The following is a 21,625-nucleotide window of genomic DNA, read 5'->3' as shown; positions in this document are numbered from 1 at the left end:
AGCTCTTCAGGCATTTTATTTTGTTGAGAGTAGCTCACGCCCCAAAAAAGGTTGGAGACCACTGCTTTAAATCAACTCTTAAAATGACACTCATCAGTACTGGAGACTATAATGGCAGCAGTTACCTTATATATACACAATAAAGGCTTGTTTACATCCCATAAAAGCACTTTGTGTGTTATATGTAATTTTATTTTATTTAATTCAGAGAACCAAAGATATATAGGATAATACACATATCCGCATAACATGATGTGTATGCATTTTTAGCCATGTACTATTTAAGAATTATACCCCTTTCACATCGCATACACAAGTCGGACCCAGGTACGGGGCATTCATATTAAACCCAGATTGCCACCTTATACAGAAGGCGAACTGGGTTTAATGTTTGCAAAAAGCAAGCAACTGGGCCAAACCATGATGCACTACAGGTGCGGCAAGTGTAACGTGCAGAGATTTCGATTTGGGGTGTTCTCAAACTGAAATCTAAATTGCAGTGTAAAAATAAAAATCTATATAGGGATCTTCCACTAGATCCAGAGAAACAGGATAAAATATTCAAAGACCTGAACCTTCTGGAATTACCACAGTCCCAAAAAGACTTATTAAGTGCTACTATAGATATTACTGAAGTTTTATATATAAATTCTTCTTTACATCTAGGGAAATCCTCCGGCCCTCGCAGATTTATTTAACAAGTTTTTAAAAAATCGTACCCCCCTTTCCATATTTAACCAGCGGCGTAGCTTTGTTTGGGGCGCACCCCCGCCGTTAATGGGGGGGGCGCCCCCCTGCCCGCCCGTCCGGCCCCCCCGTGCCCCCTCCCCCCATTGCCGCATGCTTACCTGTCCGCGCGTCCTGGCTTCAATAAATTCTATGCAGACGGACCACGATAAAATGGCCGCCCCATACCGCAGACAGTTTTAGAGAACAGTCTGCTTTATGGGGTGGCCATTTTATCGTGGTCCGTCTCCATAGCATTGATTGAAGCCAGGAGGGGAGCCGGGACGCGCGGACAGGTAAGGATGGGGGGGCGGGGGGATTACTATAGCACCGCAGCCCCCCCGGCGCCCCCCCCCGCGACTACTACTACTACTACGGTTCTGACACCTAAACCGCAACGAGACCCTCAATTGATTGATTTGTATAGGCCTATTAGTTTGATCAACACTGACATTAAGCTCCTGGCCAAAATAATAGCGAATAGAATGCAGAACATCCTACCTGATTTCCTGATGCCTAATCGGTTAGGCTTCCTTCATGGCAGACACTCTGTACGTGGCATCAGGACAGCAATAGCAGCGGTAGTGGTATCCTCCCTAAAAAGATTTATAATAATATCTTGCTGAGTCTTGACACGGTCAGGGCATTTGAGATGGTCTTATGGTCCTATCTTTTTACAACTCTTGGAAGAAGAGGATTTGACATGAACTTCATTAATTTTATCAAATATTTATATACCTCTCCCATACGAGAATTATGGTAAATAATACTTGTAGTGCTCTTATAGAGCTGCATTGGGAAACCCGCCCGGGGTGCTCCCTTTCACCCCTACTAATTTGGCACTGCTTTATTTTTTGTGTGTTTGATACGTTCTTCAAAGGAATAGCTGTAGGTTCCAAAACAGTGAAATTAACCGCCTTTGCAGACAAAGTCCACTGGAATCCCTCAACTAGGTTTACTACCTTTTTGTTGAGAGATTCCCGGACAGTGCCCCACCCCTTGACACACCCACTGACCCCGCTCCCAGCCCCACCCTTTGACCCGCCTTATGTTGATTTTTTTTTAACCTTTGCTTCAATTTCATTCTTGATTTTGCATACCATAATGCCAGTTACATCACACACAGTAATGCCCATTACACGTTCTGGCACACACCGTGATGCCCATTACATGTTACGCCATACACCGCAATGCCCATTACATGTTATGGTAGGACTCAAAAAGTTTTTTGTAAAGCAGTGATAATATGGACAGTGCGCGTCAAAAATTTTCAACATAATTCTGATTACACATCACACCCATTACATAATATACAAAATGCGGTACTTGTTTCCTAGCACGGCCACAACGATCTTGATCTGGGGCATCGCAGGTAAAAAAATCGCGTCGGTCGCATCGCATGCGGGCTAAAAAAAATCACATGCGATGCGACCGACACGATGCCCGCGATTTCCCATAGGGAACAATGTAAAATGCCTCAATTTAACCAAATCAACATAGGGAACAATGTTAAATGGGCCAGAGACCCCAAAAAAAACCCCTGACCAGTGAAATGGCCCCCAAAAATAGTTAACGCCACCCCACGATCAACGTCAACCCGAAGCGTGGCGAGCGCAGAGAGCCCGCGAGGGGCGGCGGTACGCGTCCTCCGACCTTTTCATACCCCCACTATCCACGTCGGCTTGGAGTTGAGAATTGATTAGTGTGGCGAGCGCAGCGAGCCACCGAGCCCGAAGCGTGGCGAGGGGACGCGGATACCTTCACCGGTAAACGCGTCCCTTCGCGGGCTTCACAGGTATCCGCTGTGCTCGCCACGCTTCGGGCTCGGTGGCTCGCTGCGCTCGCCACACTAATCTATTCTCAACTCCACGCCGACGTGGATAGTGGGGGTATAAAAAGGTCGGAGGACGCGTACCGCTGCGCTCGCCACGCTTCGGGTTGACGTTGATCGTGGGGTGGCGTTAACTATTTTTGGGGGGCCATTTCACTGGTCAGGGTTTTTTTTTGGAGTCTCTGGCCCATTTAACATTGTTCCCTATGTTGATTTGGGTAAATTGAGGCATTTTACATTGTTCCCTATGGGAAATCGCGGGCATCGCGTCGGTACCATCGCATGCTTTTTTTGGCCGCATACGATGCGACCGACGCAATTTTGACTTTTTCAATGCGTTTCAATGGGAAATCGCGGGCATCGCGTCGGTCGCATCGCAGACCATTAAAAATTACCCGCGATGCACGTGATTGTGGCCGTGCTAGGAAGCAAGTACCCAAAATGCCATAGTATACCACATGCCATAATGCCCATTACATGTTATGCCACACACCGTGATTCCCATTACACATTAAGCTTATTACTTGTAATACCAGGACTCTTTTTTTAAAATAGGGACACCGTAATGCTGATTACACATAACACACCCATTACATAGTATACCACATGCCATAATGCCCATTACATGTTATGCCAAACACCGTAATGCCCATTACATATTATGCCAGAGCTTTTTTGTAAAATATGGACAACAAGGCGGGGGGGGGGGGGGATAGGGTTAGGCAGTAGGCACTGTATAGGCTACAGAGAGGAAGTGTTATGCAGTAGTGTACAGTATAAGGGTTAGTAATTAGCAGGGAAAGTTAGGGTAAGCTGCTGGGGTGCATTATGATGGGGAAGCTGGATAGTTAGTTATCTACAACAATTCTAAGGAGAGCGCTCTAGAACAGAAGACTCCACCCCCCAGTAACACAATCTCCCTTTAGCAATAAATAATCCCCCCGCACCCCATCAGGAGGAACATCAACTCCCCCTAGCCCAAAACAGTTCCCCCTAATAGCTTATCTCCCCTTATCATAGAATAGTCCCCTCCCATTCAGACATATTGACTCCATCTACTAATACAATTGCCCCTTACTTCCCTTAGCACTAAATAGACCTCCTCCCCCACAGAATGATCATCTCCCCCAGTACAGAATAACCCCCACCACCTTTCATCTCTCCCCATATACATACACACAGTAAAACTGTTTTTTTTACACTCACAGCGGGTGTTGGTCGGTCACGCAGAAGGGTAATGCTGCAGCAGGCTGGACTGCCCGCCTAGCGTCTGCCCTGAAAGCTGGAGACATTGTGACAGGCTGTGCAGGAGGGGAGTGGGACACACACTCACACAGCACACAGGCAGGCAGCGCCAGCCACATAACTGCTGAAGTTGAACTAGTCTGAACTACAGTCTGCGCCACAACTCACCGTTGCCGCGCCCGTGCTGTGTGTGACCGCCGTGCGACACAGGCAGGCACGTCACTTGAAGTCACAGGTCCACAGGAGGAGCCTGAGGACATACGAGGAGGAGTGACACTCAGTCTGTGTCCCGCCTCCCTCCTCCTCCCAGCCAGTGAGCCAGCGCCGTGGCGGAGTGACTGTGTCACTCAGCAAACTTTACAGCTTCACATGAATCAAGGAGGAGCAGTGATTCCCCCCCCCCCCAATGTATAGTCCGGGGCAGCCACCCTTCCGGACTCCGGTCTCAATTACCGGACTGTCCTGAGTAATCCAGGAAGGGTGGTAACCCTACCCTCAACCATATCAACGCGGGAAGCGCTAGTTATTTTCTATTCACTGCAGGGACCCCGCCGGCCGCCGCCAGCTTTATGCACAATGACAGCGCCGCAGGTACCCCCGCGGCACGGACACCCCTTCCCGCTCCAGCACTGCAGGGACGCCGGCGGTTTTTTACACAGTTCGCTAACCCTCCATCATCATGCTGGGGGTGAGGCAGGTGCCGGCGCCCTAGGCAAATGCCTAGAGCTGCCTAGTGGTGGCGCCGGCCCTGTACCCGCCACTACGAGCTGCCCGCTCCCGCGGACCCCGCTGACTGCACATAGGTGTGTGCCAGCGCTGCTTCACTGCTGGTACACACTTAGGATCATTCCTGACACATTGTGGGTGCTAAAAAGCCCCCGCGATGTGCAACTGATGGGTCAGATTGTGAGACATCTGATGTCCCGCCGGTGCAACCACAGGGACCGGGTCCGACGCGCGATCCTGTACGCATCGGACCCGATGCGTACAGCCAATTCGTTTGAATCGGCCTGAAATCAGACCAAATCGGCTCAGTGTATGGGGGCTTTTAGTGTATATATTAGTGACAACAAATGGATAAATACAAATTTTTGTTAGATATTCTCATAGCAGCATAATCCAATATCAACTTTGGGATCTATTTATGAAGCAGTGAAAAAAATGTCGAGACTTTGCCCATGGCAACCAATCCGGTTTGAATTAACATTTATCATTATTTTATAAAATTATAGCAGCTGCCTGGTTGCCATGGGCAACATCTCCACTCTTATCAAGGCTTCATGAATAATCTTTATTATACATGCAAAAAGTTATTAATATTTTATTTAGTATGTTCTTATAAACTATCAAAATCCAAATTTGGAGATAACGACGCAGATTTAAAGCACGGTTATTGAATGTGAGAATTGCGATAACATTTTATGGAATTCTTTCTCTCCATAGATTGTGAAACATATTGCAAAGCATCAAAAGGAAAGCTAAAGATCAACATGAAGAAGTACTGTAAGAAAGACTATGGTAAGTGTGTTGGTTACGCTCACACATGGTCATACCGTTATCCGGTGAGCAGTCCTAAGAACAGTGAGAGATTACTGAGGAACGCTGTGTCTGGTCACAAGATATGAACCTTAAACACGGTACCTAGATACACATTTGTATATTTATTGTTCATGCAACATTTTTGTCCTGGTAGCATAGTCCTGGTTTATTTATTCTGAGGTCTGTTCACATGTTGCGCAGGATATTGCATTATTTGCCCATAGAATATATTAATCCTATGGCTGCAGCCATTTTGTGGGCCAGCCAATAGTCGCATAATGTGGTTTGCCAATTCACTAGGAACCAGTTGCTAATTCCTAATGAATCCAAAAGCTGTATTCTGAAAAGGACTTAATTTTGTGTATGTAGGCATTGGGTACACGGAAACAAAGCAGCATAAGTCATCTTGCTAGGTTATTTGAGTGCACAAAGCAAGGGCTATAAAAACATGGTTTGATGAGTTGAGTGTGGAAGAACTTTGACTGGATTTCAGATCCCTCACCTCAACCCCATCAAGCACCTTTTTGGGATGAACTGGAATGGAGAGTGAAAGCCAGGTCTTCTTGTCCAGCATCTGTGCCTGACCTCATAAATAATGCTCTACAGAATGAATAGGAACAAATGACCACAGAAACACTCCAGAATCTTGTGAAAAGCCTTCACAGAAGAGTGGGAGCTATTCTAACTACAAATTGGGGACCAACTCCATTTTATTTGTAATGATATTGTTTGATTTGAAAACAATATCATTACAGTCCCTGTTGGTGTAATGGTCAAGTGTCTGAATGCCTTTGTCCACTGAAGGTCAACACATGCAAAAGCTCGACATGGCTAAGGTAGTCAGGGTCAAAAGGTCAACACAAGCATTAAGTCGACAGTCAAAAGGTCGACGTGAGTTTTTCACTCGCCATGCTTCGGGCACGGTACCACGCTACTCTTGGCATGAGATTTCAAACTCCCATTTAAATGACCGCACTGCTGTTACACACCTATGGCCCTGACCGGATGCGATACATTGGGGGTGCTAAAAAAAAAAAAGCACCTGCAATGTACACTGATGCATCCAATTCCGATTTATCATATGTGCTGAACATATGATCTCCAGGCTCGATTCTTATGTGCACGGGAACGTGCATTGGATCTGATGTCAAACACCTCCAATTTGGACAGTTTTCATCCAATATATCAGCCTGATCCAAATCAGACCTGTGTATATGGGCACCTTTACAATCCAGGCTATAAGGATACCTATGCTTGAATCCATATGGCTAAATCAAACTAATTGAGGTACTACACACAAATATTGATGGCCCTTTAATGGCACTCTTATCACCTGAGAGGGGGACAAAAGAACTCCAATATTATCATATATTTTTGGACATCAGGTGATAAGAGCGCCATTAAAGGGCCATCAATACTTGTGTGTTGTATTTGAACTTTAGGAGGTTTGGCGACCTCCATTTTTTGATGGTCTTTATATAGCTGCTCTTGGCGCAGTTTCAAATCTGTCAATTTTTTGTATATTGCAATTGAGGTACTAATTAAGTCGACCTTGACGAATTTGAGGAACTGAAATTTTGACGAATTTGACGAACTGAAATTTTGACGAATTTGACGAACTGAAATTTTGATTAAAATCATCAGCAGAGTGGTCTGTGAATTGAACACTGTAGATATCATTATGAAATCCATGTGAGATCGATCACCAGTCATTTATTTTTTCTCTTGTTTGCTTATTCGTTGAGGGTATTCTGGATCTTCTGTACCTGCTGCAGCAGCTACTGCCCTGCTCTGGTTGGTAAGGGAATGTGGATAGTTGGAGACTTGCTCTGATTGCTGCAGAAGCTCCTGCCCTCCTGCTATTAGGAAGGGAAGGTGGATAGTTAGAGACCTGCTCTGGCTGCTGCAGAAGCTCCTGTCCTGCTGTGGTTGTGAAGGGAAGGTGAATAGTTTGAGACTTTCTCTGGCTGCTGCAGCAGCTTCTGTCCTGCTGTGGTTGGGAAGGTGGATATTTGGAGACTTGCTGTGACTGCTGCAGCAGCAGCTTCTGCTTTGCTGTGGTCTGGTAGGGTAGGTGGGTAGATAGGGGCTGCTGCAGCAGCAGGTTTTCCCCTGTTGTGGTTTGGAAGGGCAGGTGGAACAAGAATTGCATAAGCATAAACATTCGCCCGTCCGTCAGATGGTCTAGTAAGACTAGTATTTTATAATCACTGTTGGTATATTAGGGCAGGGTTTCCCAAATATGGCCCTTAAGATACACACACTAACAGTACAGGTTTTAAGGATAGCAATACTTCAGCACAAGTGTCTTAATTAGTACCTCAATACCATCTTAAGCATGGGTAGCAATAAAAACTGGACTGTTATTGTCTTAAGGACCGCAGTTGAGAACACTTGTATTAGTGTGGCTTCAAACTTATAGCTCAGGTCCTGGTCATAAAAAATAGTCAAGTGTTGAGGTTATGAGCATTATATATGAACACACCACTCTTTACTGTAATGAGAGGAATAATGAATATTCATTTATAGGAAAGCACTGTAACATTTAAGTAGCTTTCCAAAAACAAGGCTGTCGCAGGATTTGCATACTAATTTGTGCCTGATCTGGAATAATAGAGCATTATGGGGAAAACAAAACCTGCCACTGAATGAGTGCCCTATTTTGAATGTCTCCTCCCACATTCTTAAAAAGCAATGAGACTTGCTCTGGTAACAACCTATATTCAAATTTTTTCCATTGCACTTACTACCTGAGGGATGGTAAAACCTTGACTAGACAATAGCTACAAATATGGCTGCAAGACTTAGGTGTATGCTGACTAAATGTGCGAATTGGACACAGTTTACTTGGCTTTAGGAAAGTAAATTCTAATCCACTGCTGCCCTCTTTGCAAGAGCAGGAGTTTGGAAAGCGCAGTGGGCACCGGAGGCAAGTGTTTGATTTCACCCGCTGTGTGCTCTGCCCTTAGTCTCCCTCCCCTGGTGCAGATGAGAAGGCAAGCTTTTTGTACCAAGTTTTGGCCAGCCGCCACTGCGTACTGACAAGAAAAGCGCCTGCGTCCTGCACGGCTGCAGAAAGGGGAGAGTAAAGAACCTGACATGTTGCATTCTGCCTCCCCACAGGGGGTGTTTGACAATCGTCAAATGGGCATCTAAGGAACGCCTGCTGCTCCATTTAATACGTCCGCTCACTTACAAACTACAGCTATTTCACCTCAGCGTGAGGGCTTCTTTTCCTGGACAGACGCTTAATCCGCTGGTGTCTGATCTCTGTGGCTTGGAAGGGCATGGCTTTGTATGTAGGGGAAATTGAAGCTGCCAGCGTTCCCATAGAGCCAGAATGGGTGGGGGGATTGTAGGAGTGTAAGCTGTGCCACAATGCCTCGGTTACAGACAGCATTGCTGCTAGGAAGTGTCAGGGAGACTGAGGTACTGCCAGGCAAAGGAAAATATGGGTAGTGGCCATATCTTAGCGAAATGGAGATAAAAGCACTGCTATGTAGACAGATAAATAGTGTTGTCTCATTTTACACGGATGGAGCTACAGTTCCAGACCCCCACATTAAAGTAACCAGTCATCTTAAGTATTTAAATTATACGTATTTCTAGTTTTCTTACAAAAGTCTTACATTTTTCTATTTTATGTATTTAGAGAGACATTTGGGCAAATAATAAAGGCATATACACAACCAAGTGACTTTGGCCAACCCACATAACCCTCTTCACAGCTCCTCCCCTTCTCACAATAGGGCCTTAATCCAGTCCTAATCAAATTATCGATTATTATTATTTTTGTCATACATTGCCAGATTTTTGTTCCCACCAGACAGATACATATGTGTGTATATCCATCTTTAGGCTGGCTACACATAAGCCTTAAAAAGAGATAAATGCAAGGGTGATAGAGTGATAAATGTCAGCTCCTAACTGTCATTTTTTCGAACACAACCTTTAACATGCCTGTTAAGAGCTGATTGGATGGATGTTTATCACTCTTTAGTGCCCAGGAGAAATGATGGTTGTGGGAGGGGGGGGGGGGCAAGGTTTCAGTGGGGCGGCACTCTGGGCACTCAGCAGCTTTGCTTACTAAAGGCCCCCATACACTAGGGCGACTTGTCCTTAGGGGGCGCTACAGAGCAGGGCTGCTGGTGGGAGCAGGGGACGCTGCGGACGCTGCTTGGGACACAGGCGGCATAGAGCCGGGCAGAGGGAGCCGGGAGCTGTCAGTGCTAGAAAAAAAAGCCTATACAATGAATGGGCAGCCTGTGATTGGCTGAGCGCTCTCTCAGCCAATTGCTGACTGGCTGAGAGAGCGCTCAGCCAATCACAGGCCGCCCATTCATTGTATGGGCTTTTTTTTTTTTCAGTACTTACAGCTCCCGCCGGCTCCCCCTGCCCGGCTCTATGCCGCCTGTGTCCCCCGCAGCGTCACCAGCCCCCCCTGCTCCCTCTACCGCCTTGCCGCCCCACTAGGTCCCAAGTCGGGTGGTCGGACGTGCAGCAGGTCCGACCACCCGACGCAGATCCGATGCGCACGGGACCGCGCATCGGATCTGAGGGGACATCAAAACTAGCCGATTTTGGTCCGATTTCGGCCAGATCCGACTGATCTGGCTGAAATCTGACCAAAATCGGCTAGTGTATGGGGGCCTTAAGCCAACCAGAATCAGACTAATGGCATATAGATGCTAGGTGTATGAGAACAAATGTAGTGTGTACAGTAGGTAATATAGATTGTACTAGGCTGGGGAATGATATTAATGACTAAATATTCTTTGTAAGCGATGCAAAATGTGTTAAAACTTTTAATACTTAAAACATATACTTTCTTTTCTTTGCCCTTGGATATGTCAACATCAGATAAACTCCGGTATCTGGATTGGATACAGTTGTTCCTACACAGCTGATCTTTTGTATATCAAGTCAATGTAAAGAAACAAATCTGCATAAGTAATAGAGCTCTCTGGTAGCGGTGTCCCTGTTTAATGTAAGCCAACTTCACACGTGTCGACTTATATGCACAGCTTTGTTTTAAATTTGTGTACCTTCCAAGAGCTACACTTACAGATTAAATATTATTGTTACCCTTGTGCTACATTCATTTTCAGATTAATTCCAGTATTCAGCAGAATTTTTGCCCAAAAACTAAAGTACAGGAAAATATTTGGTCCAATCTTTTGTTTTATTTTTTTGTTATTATTAATTTATGTAGACTTTTTTTGAGGCAGGATTTTAAAGCAAATCCAAAGTACCGTAATAACAAGTAAAAGGTTCAAGCATCCTGTATGTGTTGACCTTTTGTGAAAAAGAAAGTTTAATATGTAATTTTACTCTTGTGAAATACATGCCTGCGCCCATCTAATTATACTTACCCCTCTGGAGTTCTGCATTGGCGCTGTAGACAAAAATGTACAGAATAATCGTGCTGTGGCAAATTTTGCTCATGCGTAGTAGAGATGAAACATGTTTCTGGAGACATGCCCATGTACAGTAGACTCTAGCACAAAGCCAGAGTCTACTGTGCTGCCAGAGGGAGGGGGCTCATCCAGAGCGTGTACACAGGTCCTTCTCAACTGTTACCCAGACCCAAGTTCACAGCTTAATTTGTAGTATTTACCCTGAAACGGTTACAACTAATATAGCTGAGCCTACTGTCCCTAATCTCCAGAAAAGGCCATGTTTTTCAATTTGTCCTGAAATTTCTTTATAATTCAGTATTGATCAACTGTACATTTCAGTTCAAATGCTGGGGTGCCGCCCACAAACGCCAGCCAGCTGTAAATCAGCCAGTGTATGTCCTGAGATCACAGGCCCGCGAAGGCCGCTGAACTCGGAGACCCATTGTGCCATTTCGCAAACAGAACAATGTTGGTGTTACCGTAATTGTCTATTATATGCGCAGCCAGACACCACGGAAATTCCTGGCTCCATATGAACTGAAATATTCTTTTACAGTATAGAATTTATAAGGCAAGCTTAATGAAAAGGAGTAAACATATAATCATCACAACACCACATTTATGGGTAAGCTGCTCAGTCAGATTGTGATGTCACTCAGGTGGGGGTAATTCTGGTTAGGAAAGAACATTTTGCTATCCCAATTGCACACAAAGTGTATTATCTGATTATTATGTAGTGTTATTTCTCAGAGATCTTGGTTGCATATATCTGCAAATAAAGGGCTAAGCCCCCAGGCCTAATGGAAAGGCATCTGTGTCACTGGGGGTCCCTAATACTGGGTATGGGTCCCCATCATGCCAGTACCACCTGTCCAAGGTACACAATTGTGCCTGTTGTGTCTGCAGAAACCTGCACCATCTGGACAGTATTGTGATGTAGTTCCCACAATGTTTGTTTCCATATGACACCTCTGCCACATTGTTCGGTGATATTACTCTACATAACGCTGGCAGTTTTTAATGATGTCGTTTTGTGAATGACTACATGCGGTGACCGTGTACAATTGCTGTGTGGCAGAGCAGGTATATAGAGAGTGTGTGTATACACATCCCCCTCCCCTCCCGGCAAGTGACACATCCAGAGCCTGCACTCATGTTTTCACAGCTGGAAGGTGAAATAAGAAATTCTGGAAGACTTGAATTGAGAATGTTGATTTTTCCAAAGGTATCTTACCCCTCCCCCCACAGAGAGCTGGAAGGTTCTCATTTTCCTGAGCGGGCTGGCTTAAAATGAGATGGTCATAATCAGATTCCTTGTTAATCAGACCCTGTTAATGTTATGGGGCATTTGTTTAGATACACCAAAATGAAATCACTAAAATTGAAGCTTTCTACAAAATAAATAAATAAATAAATAAATAACCATTTAGCCCTGAATCAGGTCCATAATGTGTTGGACAACTCATTACAGTTTGGGAGTTGCCCTATTTGTTTATTGGCTCAAAGCATTATCTATATAGAAGATGCTAACCACCTTAAGAGTCTATAGCATTTACCGTTCCTCCAAGAGCCATCAGTGGGTACAAAGTCTTTCCGAGAAATCTACTGCTCAGGAAAATGTGTTAGCTTAACCTTAGATACAGCAGCGGTATATAGATATAGCAGATATAACTGTATCCTGTGCTTTTATTTCTGGTATCATCGCCTTTTTTAGGGTCTAATTCTTAGAACAGGAAGAAATCACTGTAATCATATCAATAATGAGTGTGAAAGGGGCTATAAATCGTATATCCATGTGGAAATATAGGGGAGAGCAGGGACGGTGCTGCCATTATGCAGCTGCCTAGAGTGCCGGAATCAGGGGGGCAGCACCTAGTCTACTACAAAATTACAGATGTCTTACATAATATACTTTCACATGGGGGGCTGGAAAGTAGGTGGCAGTGTGGGGTTGGTGGGGGCGGGGGGTCAGTAGGTTGACGTTTTGCCTTTTTTTATGACAAAAGTACTGATTGTATCTAATTCAGAGTCCAAAGCTGGTCTGTTATCGCTCCCAGGGCAACACAAACAGACCAGCCTTTGGGCAGTATTCAATGAGAAAAATTCTCCGTGTTTTATGGAGAATTTGTGCTTTTTTCACGGTGGACGGAGAATTTTGGTCTCCAAAAGTGAACCACCCTATTCAATGTGATATTTTCGCCGTCTTTCTCAGTGATTTTCGCCGTGTCTCTCCATGTAGCAATTCTCCATCTTTTCATGGAGAAGTGGAATGTGAACTTTTAAAATAAGATTTTTTTTTTTTTTTTTTTTGGTGTAAAAAAAATCAGGAATTTTATTCTGTGAAGGGGCATGCTATTTTTATTCATGTGCTTATATATATTTTTTACACATAACAGCCAGCAGGGGGCCAGAGCCAAGAGCCGCTTATTAGATATTCATATATTCACTGCTCCCGATCATTACATATGCACGATCGGGAGCAGTGAATATACCCGGTCCCCTGCTGGCTCTAGGGGGGGCAGCCTGTGCTGCCTGGGTCCCGGGAGCCCTCCTCCCCTCCACATACATTCTGGGGCAGGCAGAGAGACTTCAATCTCCCTGCCTGCCACCGTCCCACGGCTCCCTGCAGCAGACGCTCGTCCGCTGCAGTGGTTAAGATTCGCCGCGAGGGGCAACAAGCCCCTGCGACATTGAATAGTGTATAAAGACCCGTGACGGAGAATCTCCAAACATGGAGAATCTCCGTAAAAACACGGCGAGTGCATGGTGAGAGAAAAAAAACTCTCGCCATGCAAGGAGAAAATTCTCATTGAATACTGCCCTCTGTCTGAAGGTAGACATCCCCCTTTATAAGAAAGCTAGTGGCATGTAAAATATCATATTAGCAGGTGTTCTCCTCAGAAATGTCAGGAAATAAGTTCTGAAATAGCTGACCCATAACTGGAGCTAGCGGAATATGTCCCAATTACCTGGCCATTCGGCACACTCCTGGGGGTACACCACTACGATTGTATTTAGGAAAACAAAGTGTTATTTTTACAACTGTTTACTGTATTCCGCAGTAATGCATAATGCAAATACAAAACTCCAAGCACGGAACGTCTGTGTAAATGAGCAGATCTGCAGTGCTGCCTGAGATGTAACGTGGGATAATGAATACACTATACTGTTTATAGCTATTACACCAGTCAAAAAAAAAAAAAAAAAAAATCAACTGAAAAGCAGAACATATACATTATCATCGTCTTTCTGGTTCTAATGCTGCATGGAGGGGATGCTTGTAACTTGTTAGTAAATCATGGAGTGTAAAGGAAGAAAAATACAACTAAAAGTGAGTGTCCATGTGTCAGACTCCCACCTGTGACAGGCTATCCACAGTAATGTCATAGCTTTGGATCCAATGAACGGCACACGTTCAGCATGGCTGTGCTTTCCATTACAGGACACTTCCACATCTGGCACAAAGAAGGGCAAGCAGGCACATTTTGGTATGATTAATATGAGTCTGGGCTTTGAAATAGAATTCACTAGGTACCAAAACAGGCGTGTCAATGGTTCCCCCTTTTCCATATGTTTTATTACTAAAATCACAAATACTGTACACACCCATAGAGATCTGAACAACCCCAGAACTATATTAACCACCATAATACACAAACAGATGAGACTGAAGGGACCCCAAGCTTTTAGCCCACAGCAGACAGCTACTACTATGGTTACAGTACACCCTTCATTAAGAGATCCTAGAAGCAGAGATAATGAAAGCACATTGATGAGGCATCATCTGACAGGGTGTAAGAAGAAGAAAATATTTTTCTTCTTCTTACAATGTGAATTTCTAATTGGAGAGGGGTAGCACCATGTCTTTGTGAATATAAAAAAATCGATAGTACAAAAATAATAAAGAAAATAAAAATATAACCTACAGTAAGACGTACAAAAAAGAATTCTCAGTGCGGAATTAAAAACCCTCCTTTCTAACGAATCATCTGACAGGGATCTGGATTCACGTAACAATGCATTCGATTGGTTTGTTGTTTCCGAAATCGTAGTCACACTTCTCATGCAGCGTAATTTCTAATCACATTTCATTTGTTTCGTTTTCCAGCGGTTCAGATTCATATCCTAAAGGCCGATAAAGCAGGAGACTGGTGGAAATTCACAGTCAATGTCATCTCTGTGTATAAACAAGGAACCAACCGCATCCGTCGGGGGGATCAGAACCTTTGGATCCGTTCCAAGGATATAGCCTGCAAGTGTCCTAAACTCAAGCCTATGAAGAAGTACCTTCTCCTGGGAAATGATGAGGATTTACCTGACCAAAATGGGGTGGTTGCTGACAAGACCAGCTTGGTCATACAGTGGAGGGACACATGGGCCAGAAGGCTGAGAAAGTTCCAACAGCGAGAAAAGAAAGGGAAGTGCAAGAAAGCCTAGGAGCAGAGAAGACTGAGGAGTTACCAGAATTATGTAGAAGAGTGAGGGAGGACCGTAATTGCTGCTTGCTGTAGAGTCTGGAGCAGATAGGATTATCCATTTAGAGTTTTTTTTTTATTTTATTTTCAAATATTTTCCCAGAAGGAGGATGGAAACTCGCTTTACAAGGTTGGCGATGGTAGATCAGGCCAAGACAAAGTGGGAGGGTCACTTTTAATTTTGGGACTGATGCATTTGCACCTAATATGTAGAGTTGATTCACAGTCACAAGCTCACGGGACACAGAGAAGGAGGGGGTGGGCTGGGCTTGGGGGAATGTTGTTGCAGAGAGATTTATGGCCATGCAAGCTGTGAAATTTGCACCTGTTCGGTATCTCCTGCGTTTGTGAGTCATTCATTGTTAAAGCATTTCTCACGTTCTGCATTTGAAGCCCTCTGGCTTCATTTCCATTGAAATGGAATGGGGACAGACAACCCCTTCCAGCATTTTAGTAACCTCTAAGCACCCTAAGGGTGGGGATTATTTGTTGGTAACTACACTGCAGCCAAGCAACAACATAAGGGTTAACGCAACATCAATCCTGACATTTGGTATTGTACGTACCCCCTCCCCACACACACTTTTACCTACCTTCCTATAGGTGCTGACTGCTAGGTATGAAAACCTAGAGGAGGATAAAAAGTAATTTTTTAAAACAAAAAAAATGCAAATCCTAACATTTAAAGTATGTATATCATTGAAGTAACTATGTTGTTCGTTTTTTTTTTTTTAAAGGAAAACAAATTTCTGTTGTGTTTTTGTATATGTTTAAATAACCCCCTCCCAATTACACATTCACCCTGTACATAACAATGTATACAGGACTGACAGTATTAGCCGGTCAGCAGTGGGGGCGTAGACTGAACATGCTAGCAGAGTTTATATAAATATATATATACTGATTTCAGAAAATATATATGGAGTTGTTGTTATAACTGTTTAGACACAGAGGTCCAGGACATGTGTACGGTTATGGTTAAGTTTACCGTGCTTCTAATTAAAAGAGTTTACTTATGTGAATGTCCCATTTGGGATTCAATGCATACTTCTAATTGAAATTAGCTCTAGTTTCACTTAATAGGACAACAATGATTTCCCTGATAACCCACTTAATAATTAAAGTGTGTTTACCTCATGTGCCTCACTGGTGTCTCTAGATCTTAGTGGACTAAATTGTTGCCTATTCCAGAAATAGCCAACATCACTTTACTGATCAGGTAGTTAGTGGCTAGTAGGCTCCTAGTGTTAATGAATTATATAGCAAGAGGAAATTAACTACGGTAGGTGGAAAAACTCACACGGACATTGACTCCAGAAATGAGAGGTCTCTGTTAGTCTGCTGGGCAGATGTCTTCTAGGAGAGATGACATGGTCTATAAAATGGAAATCTGGAAGTAATCTCCACTGGGCCTGTGGGGCAATCGCATATCATGTTTGGTTCTGTGAGAATAACTCTGTTCTTATTAGTAACAAGCTCATAGCCAGGATACATGGCTCATTCCATTTTGCACAACTATGAGGTATTGCCCCAGGAACTGTACTGTGCCCAGTTTACCAGGATCTAAATCACCTATCGATTTGCTAAATGACTAGTCATATGAGAGATAACATAAAAAATAGACACAATTGCACCAATGAATAGTTGGTTTCTGTAATTCAAGTTATTAATGGAACAAGAAAATTAAGTACCGGTAACCCTTAAGTATTAATGTAATGCTTAAAAGATTCAGATTTTGGTTCCATGAAACAAATGAGGGGTTTTCAACTGCAATGCTCAAGTGCACAGAACAGGTCATGTCTTTGGGATGCCTGTGAAAACAGGTGTGCAAATGACATTACCTCATTGTAAATGATAAAACATGACCATGAGGATTGGAGAAGAGATCCCTAACACAAACCTGTATTGATTTTAAACTGAGTTGACAATGAAAGAGTATATTTACTACGGTGCGGATTTAAAGAAGTGTGAATGTTGCCCATAGCAACAATTGGATTCTCACGATCATCTAGAATGTTTTATATAAATGACCATTTGAATCTGATTGGTTGCTATGGGAAACAGCTCCACGTTTGAAAGCCCGCACTTTAGCAAATATACCTCATGGCATTAAAAGACAGAGTGGAGGCAGCCATAGCTCCCAACGGCTTCACATTTAGGCAGGACAGTACTGTTTTGAAGTAGTGTTGGCAATAAGATTACTTTATAGGAGATATAGAGGCTGGTATTAAAGCAAAATATGAAGCTCTACAAATTGATGCACATGGAGATTATATGGAGCAAATTAGATACAGGTCACCAGCCTAAATATAACCAGCTACTAAAATATTCGATATTTCCTTTTAATTTGTGAATAGAAGAAATGAAATCCCTTTCGAAGCAGACATCAGGGCAGAGTTAATTGGTGTTTGTCTTGGCAAAGAGACAGAATCTCAGTGTTTGGTGTGGCGGGGTCAGGATGTGTGATAGATTTTGGAATAACCTCCTGTACCTTCCAGGATGTCTCAAAAACATTGAGCAATTAAAGGAGAATGATCACAGAAATGACAGTTTACATAACCTTCAATATTCACTTAGAACGAGAATGTTTGACAGGTGATTACCTGAGGTAGAGGCTTCATGTCTTCCTTGGGGGTCAGGGCAGAGGTCCTCTTACAGTAATAGGTGTCTGCATGTCCTGGAAACGACTCTTTAGTAACTTTCCTGGACTTCTGATCCTCTATTTGCTCAGTTAATTTGAAGGGATTACCCTGTGGTGCATCCGCTCTATTTGAGGTCAGAAGTTAAACACCATGCCAGGCTTTCAGAGGTCTACAAGTAACGCATTGACTTGTGGTTTCAGTAACTTTCTGCATTTATTGAAGCGATTACACCATTTTGTGATGGTTGTTTTTTTTCTTTTATCTGCGATGCTAAATCTTGTTAACTGATTATTTCACAGATGGAATTCGCCAATCAATCGCAAATTTATTTTGAGTAGTCAATAAAAATACTTAAATTAATGTCTGAAGATCTTAAATGATGAAGCCACTGTTCATAGCGGGAAGCATTAGTACATTAGAGTAAGTCTAGCTGACAGAGTACGAGGTGATTTCATGTTATCCCTCAGCTTGAACCAGGTATAAAAGCCAAAGCAATTTATCAAATATATTTGTACCAGAACAAAATGAAAAGTAAGTACTAAATCGGGGGAATTAGCCAAGAGTCCCTGGAGAAAACCCACCTTTGATTGTCCATAGATCCTAGTATCAGGAAAGCTAAGCCAAGCCGTTTCATACTGTATATAAGTATATAAAGCCCACAAAGAAAATACAATTCTAAGTCATATTTTAGTCATTAGTTCTGAGGAGATACATTGCGGATGAGTAGAAATATGCACATGTGAAAAGAAAGCATTTTAACCTTTTAACAAGATTAGACTTTAAGGAGAACCTCATCTGCCAGCGCTAAGCCAGTCAGGAAATGTATGGGTTAATAATGTTGGATAAGCATGACATTTCCCGATCTGGGTAGCAGGTACTAATATTGACATACATGATCTCAGCTGGCACGAGCCTCACAGAACAAAAACAAACATTTCAAAAAGGCAGGTGTCCCAGTAGGATATCGGAAGTCTGGATTTAGGATCTAGGAGGGGAAGGTTTGTGAGTCGGGAAGAAGGAGGGGGTTGGAAATGCTATTTGCAAATTGGTTTTCACTTTATGAGCAGCAGAAGTGTAAGCCGTGTGTTTGTGGTAGGATCACAGATTGGGTTTACAAGTGTTGGGGTTGGACACCTGTCCTATTAACCCTACAGCGGCTGATATTATAAACAGTGTTTCCTCTGCACTGTTTCCGAATACATTTCGGTCATGGACCTGCAGGCAGATTAAACATGTCTGTCTCTAGAGTAGGGTGGATTTTGTACTTTTTTCATAATACAATGTTCAAAAAGTGTCTGACCGTAACATTGTGATCATGTCTGAAGTATGTACAGGTCTCTGTCACTAGTGTTCTGTGAGGTATCCGGTCAATAGATCGACAGGCAACAGATGGATGCATGAAAAAGGTCGACATATCAATGGTCGACACATGAAAAGGTTTACACAACCTTTTCAGAATTTTTATTTTGTTAAACTGACTTGTTCTTACTTCATGATCCAAATGGGCATGATGGGAGAATACAACAGTGTGCTGAGTGCACTAATAGAGTGTCCACGTCAACAAATTACATCGTAGACACAAAAATCACCTGAAAAACTGGTGTCAACCTTTAAATGTGTCGACCATTTCCATGTCAACCTTTTTCATGTGTCCACCTATTGACTGTCGACATATGAACCAACACCAGTTCCATGACTACTCTTTTCTGTTGTAGACATGCTTTGCAGCAGCACACAAGTGTCTGACATGAAATGGGAGTTTGTGCGAGAATGCTTTGGCACGTTTTCTTTTACTTATTTTCTCATTCTCTACTGAAGGCCACATGGGACGATGGATCATCTCTCTTTTTACTTTCTACAGAGCCTCCTGGATCAGTCTCGTCCCCTCCTTCCCATAAAGTATATACCACTATTCTTAAGGTGTGGATCAATGGGGTGACAAGAAATCGGTAGTCAGTTCAATTGGTTCAAAAGATCAATAGGGTTAATAGAGGTCACGCTGCGCAGAACGCCAGCTGCACCCCTACACCACCGCTCCCGTCCAGACAGACACAACGCACCCACCAGCCTGCCCCGCTAAAAAAATGCCCCTACTTGATACAGCTCACCCTACATATTGCAAATGGGATTCTATAGCCACTACTTTTCTGTTTCCAGATCAGTCTGCAACTCTAGGTGCAGAGGAATATTTAATGGGGCAGTTCCAGAGTTTAAGAATTACGCTTGAAGGACCAGCAGTAGCACTTGTGCACATAAACAAGTCGTTATTTGTGGTGAAATGACCCTTACTGTGTGTAAAGGCTTGTATATGCTATAAATGTGATCCGTTGGGGAGGCCATTTTTGCACTCACTTCCTTGCAGCTGGGAGATGAAGTCTGTGAACATGCGCAAGATTCCACTAAATGCGCAAGATTCCACTAAAATCGTATGCATCTGTCTAAATAAGAAATTATATTCCCCATGCTCAACCTATGTCTGTGTGTCCTTATTACCAATCAGAAAAACTAACTTTCAAAGAGAGTTATATTCTTCCTACACCATAGACTCTAACAGCATCACTACCACCTGGAGGTTTGGGAAATGAACTTTTCAGTCTATGAAATGCAACAATTACCACCAAAATATCTCTAGTTCTGGCAAGTTTGTATATGTTCTGCGAGCTTATATTGTGAGAACTGTCCTGTATGGCAAAACTGTAACTGAAGAGGTCTCCTTATTGATCTATTCATCTATGAATAACAGTAACGCTGCCATGCTGAAAAGGACATACCTGTACACAATAGCCCCACTGAGCCAACAGCTTGCCAGTGAGGGCAGCCAGGATTGCCATCAGAAATTGTGGGGCCTGGAACTGACCAAACAAGCAGCTCCCTCCCTTTAACGGTATCCAGACAATAGGTTGACATTCAATAGGTAATGATGAGCAAGGTTGATATAGGCAAATGGTCGTCATGAGTTTTTATTGAATTTTCATCCACATGGACTCCGAGAACGGTATGGCAAAGTGAGCCATGTGAGGTGGTGTGGTACACTAATTTGGAGTCCATATGATGAAATACACAAAGTGACACAAAAAAACATGAAAAAGATTAAGTCAATCTTTTCATGTGTTGACCATTTCCATGGAGACCTTTGATTGTGTCCTTTTGCCTATGTTGACAATTTGGTGGTGATCTAGAACTGTACCATAACCCTTTTTAACACCCATTAATGTTTGACACTCAATAGCCACATACATATTTTAATTATATATATATATATATATATTATACACACACACATACATACACACACACACATATATGTGTGTATATGTAAATGCACATAGGACACATATACAGTATATACCCCCAATCCAGTAGAGAAGTGCAGCGATGGAGAAGGGCTGTCCACCACACTCCCCACATGCCTGTAAGCAGGTGGGTGAGAGTGCCAGTTTGGTGCTGGGGCCAAAGGAGGTGGTGCCTAGTAAGACAACAGCTGTCAGTCTCCTCTCCTATGGGGGTATTTATACCGTGAGTCCGGGGTTTAGCGCTACCTGCCTAGGCCCCCTTCTCTGTTGGGCCCTGGAACTCCAATTCCAGCAGTCCCCCCTTGACGACAGACTTGGGGGCAGCACACTATATCAGCTACCACAACTATTAGTTGGCACTGCCATATAATCCCTGCGCAATCTGACCTTTCAACAATTTCTATTCTAACAAACATGTGGCACACTTCCTTATACTACTGATGCTCTTTTGTTTAAAGCCAATTTAGTGAACCTG

The 21,625-nt window shown here is 43.4% G+C and overlaps 1 protein-coding gene across 5 annotated transcripts in view; it reads left to right on the top strand.

Moving 5' to 3' along the window:
- The window catches only part of NTN1 (netrin 1), a 202,961-nt gene extending 184,744 nt beyond the window's left edge, over positions 1–18,217 (top strand). For all 5 annotated transcript variants that reach the window (XM_083148405.1, XM_083148407.1, XM_083148406.1 and 2 more), the window contains exons 6-7: positions 5,246–5,320; positions 14,849–18,217. In XM_083148405.1, the coding sequence (XP_083004531.1) occupies positions 5,246–5,320; positions 14,849–15,177 (404 nt within the window). In that variant the 3' untranslated portion in view covers positions 15,178–18,217. The remainder of the gene's footprint in view (positions 1–5,245; positions 5,321–14,848) is intronic.
- The last annotated feature ends 3,408 nt before the right edge of the window (positions 18,218–21,625 follow it).

This window comes from Crinia signifera, chromosome 6 (assembly GCF_055691185.1).
Source record: "Crinia signifera chromosome 6, ASM5569118v1, whole genome shotgun sequence".
NCBI classification, from domain to species: domain Eukaryota; kingdom Metazoa; phylum Chordata; class Amphibia; order Anura; family Myobatrachidae; genus Crinia; species Crinia signifera.
This window is presented reverse-complemented; position numbering and strand designations above follow the sequence as displayed.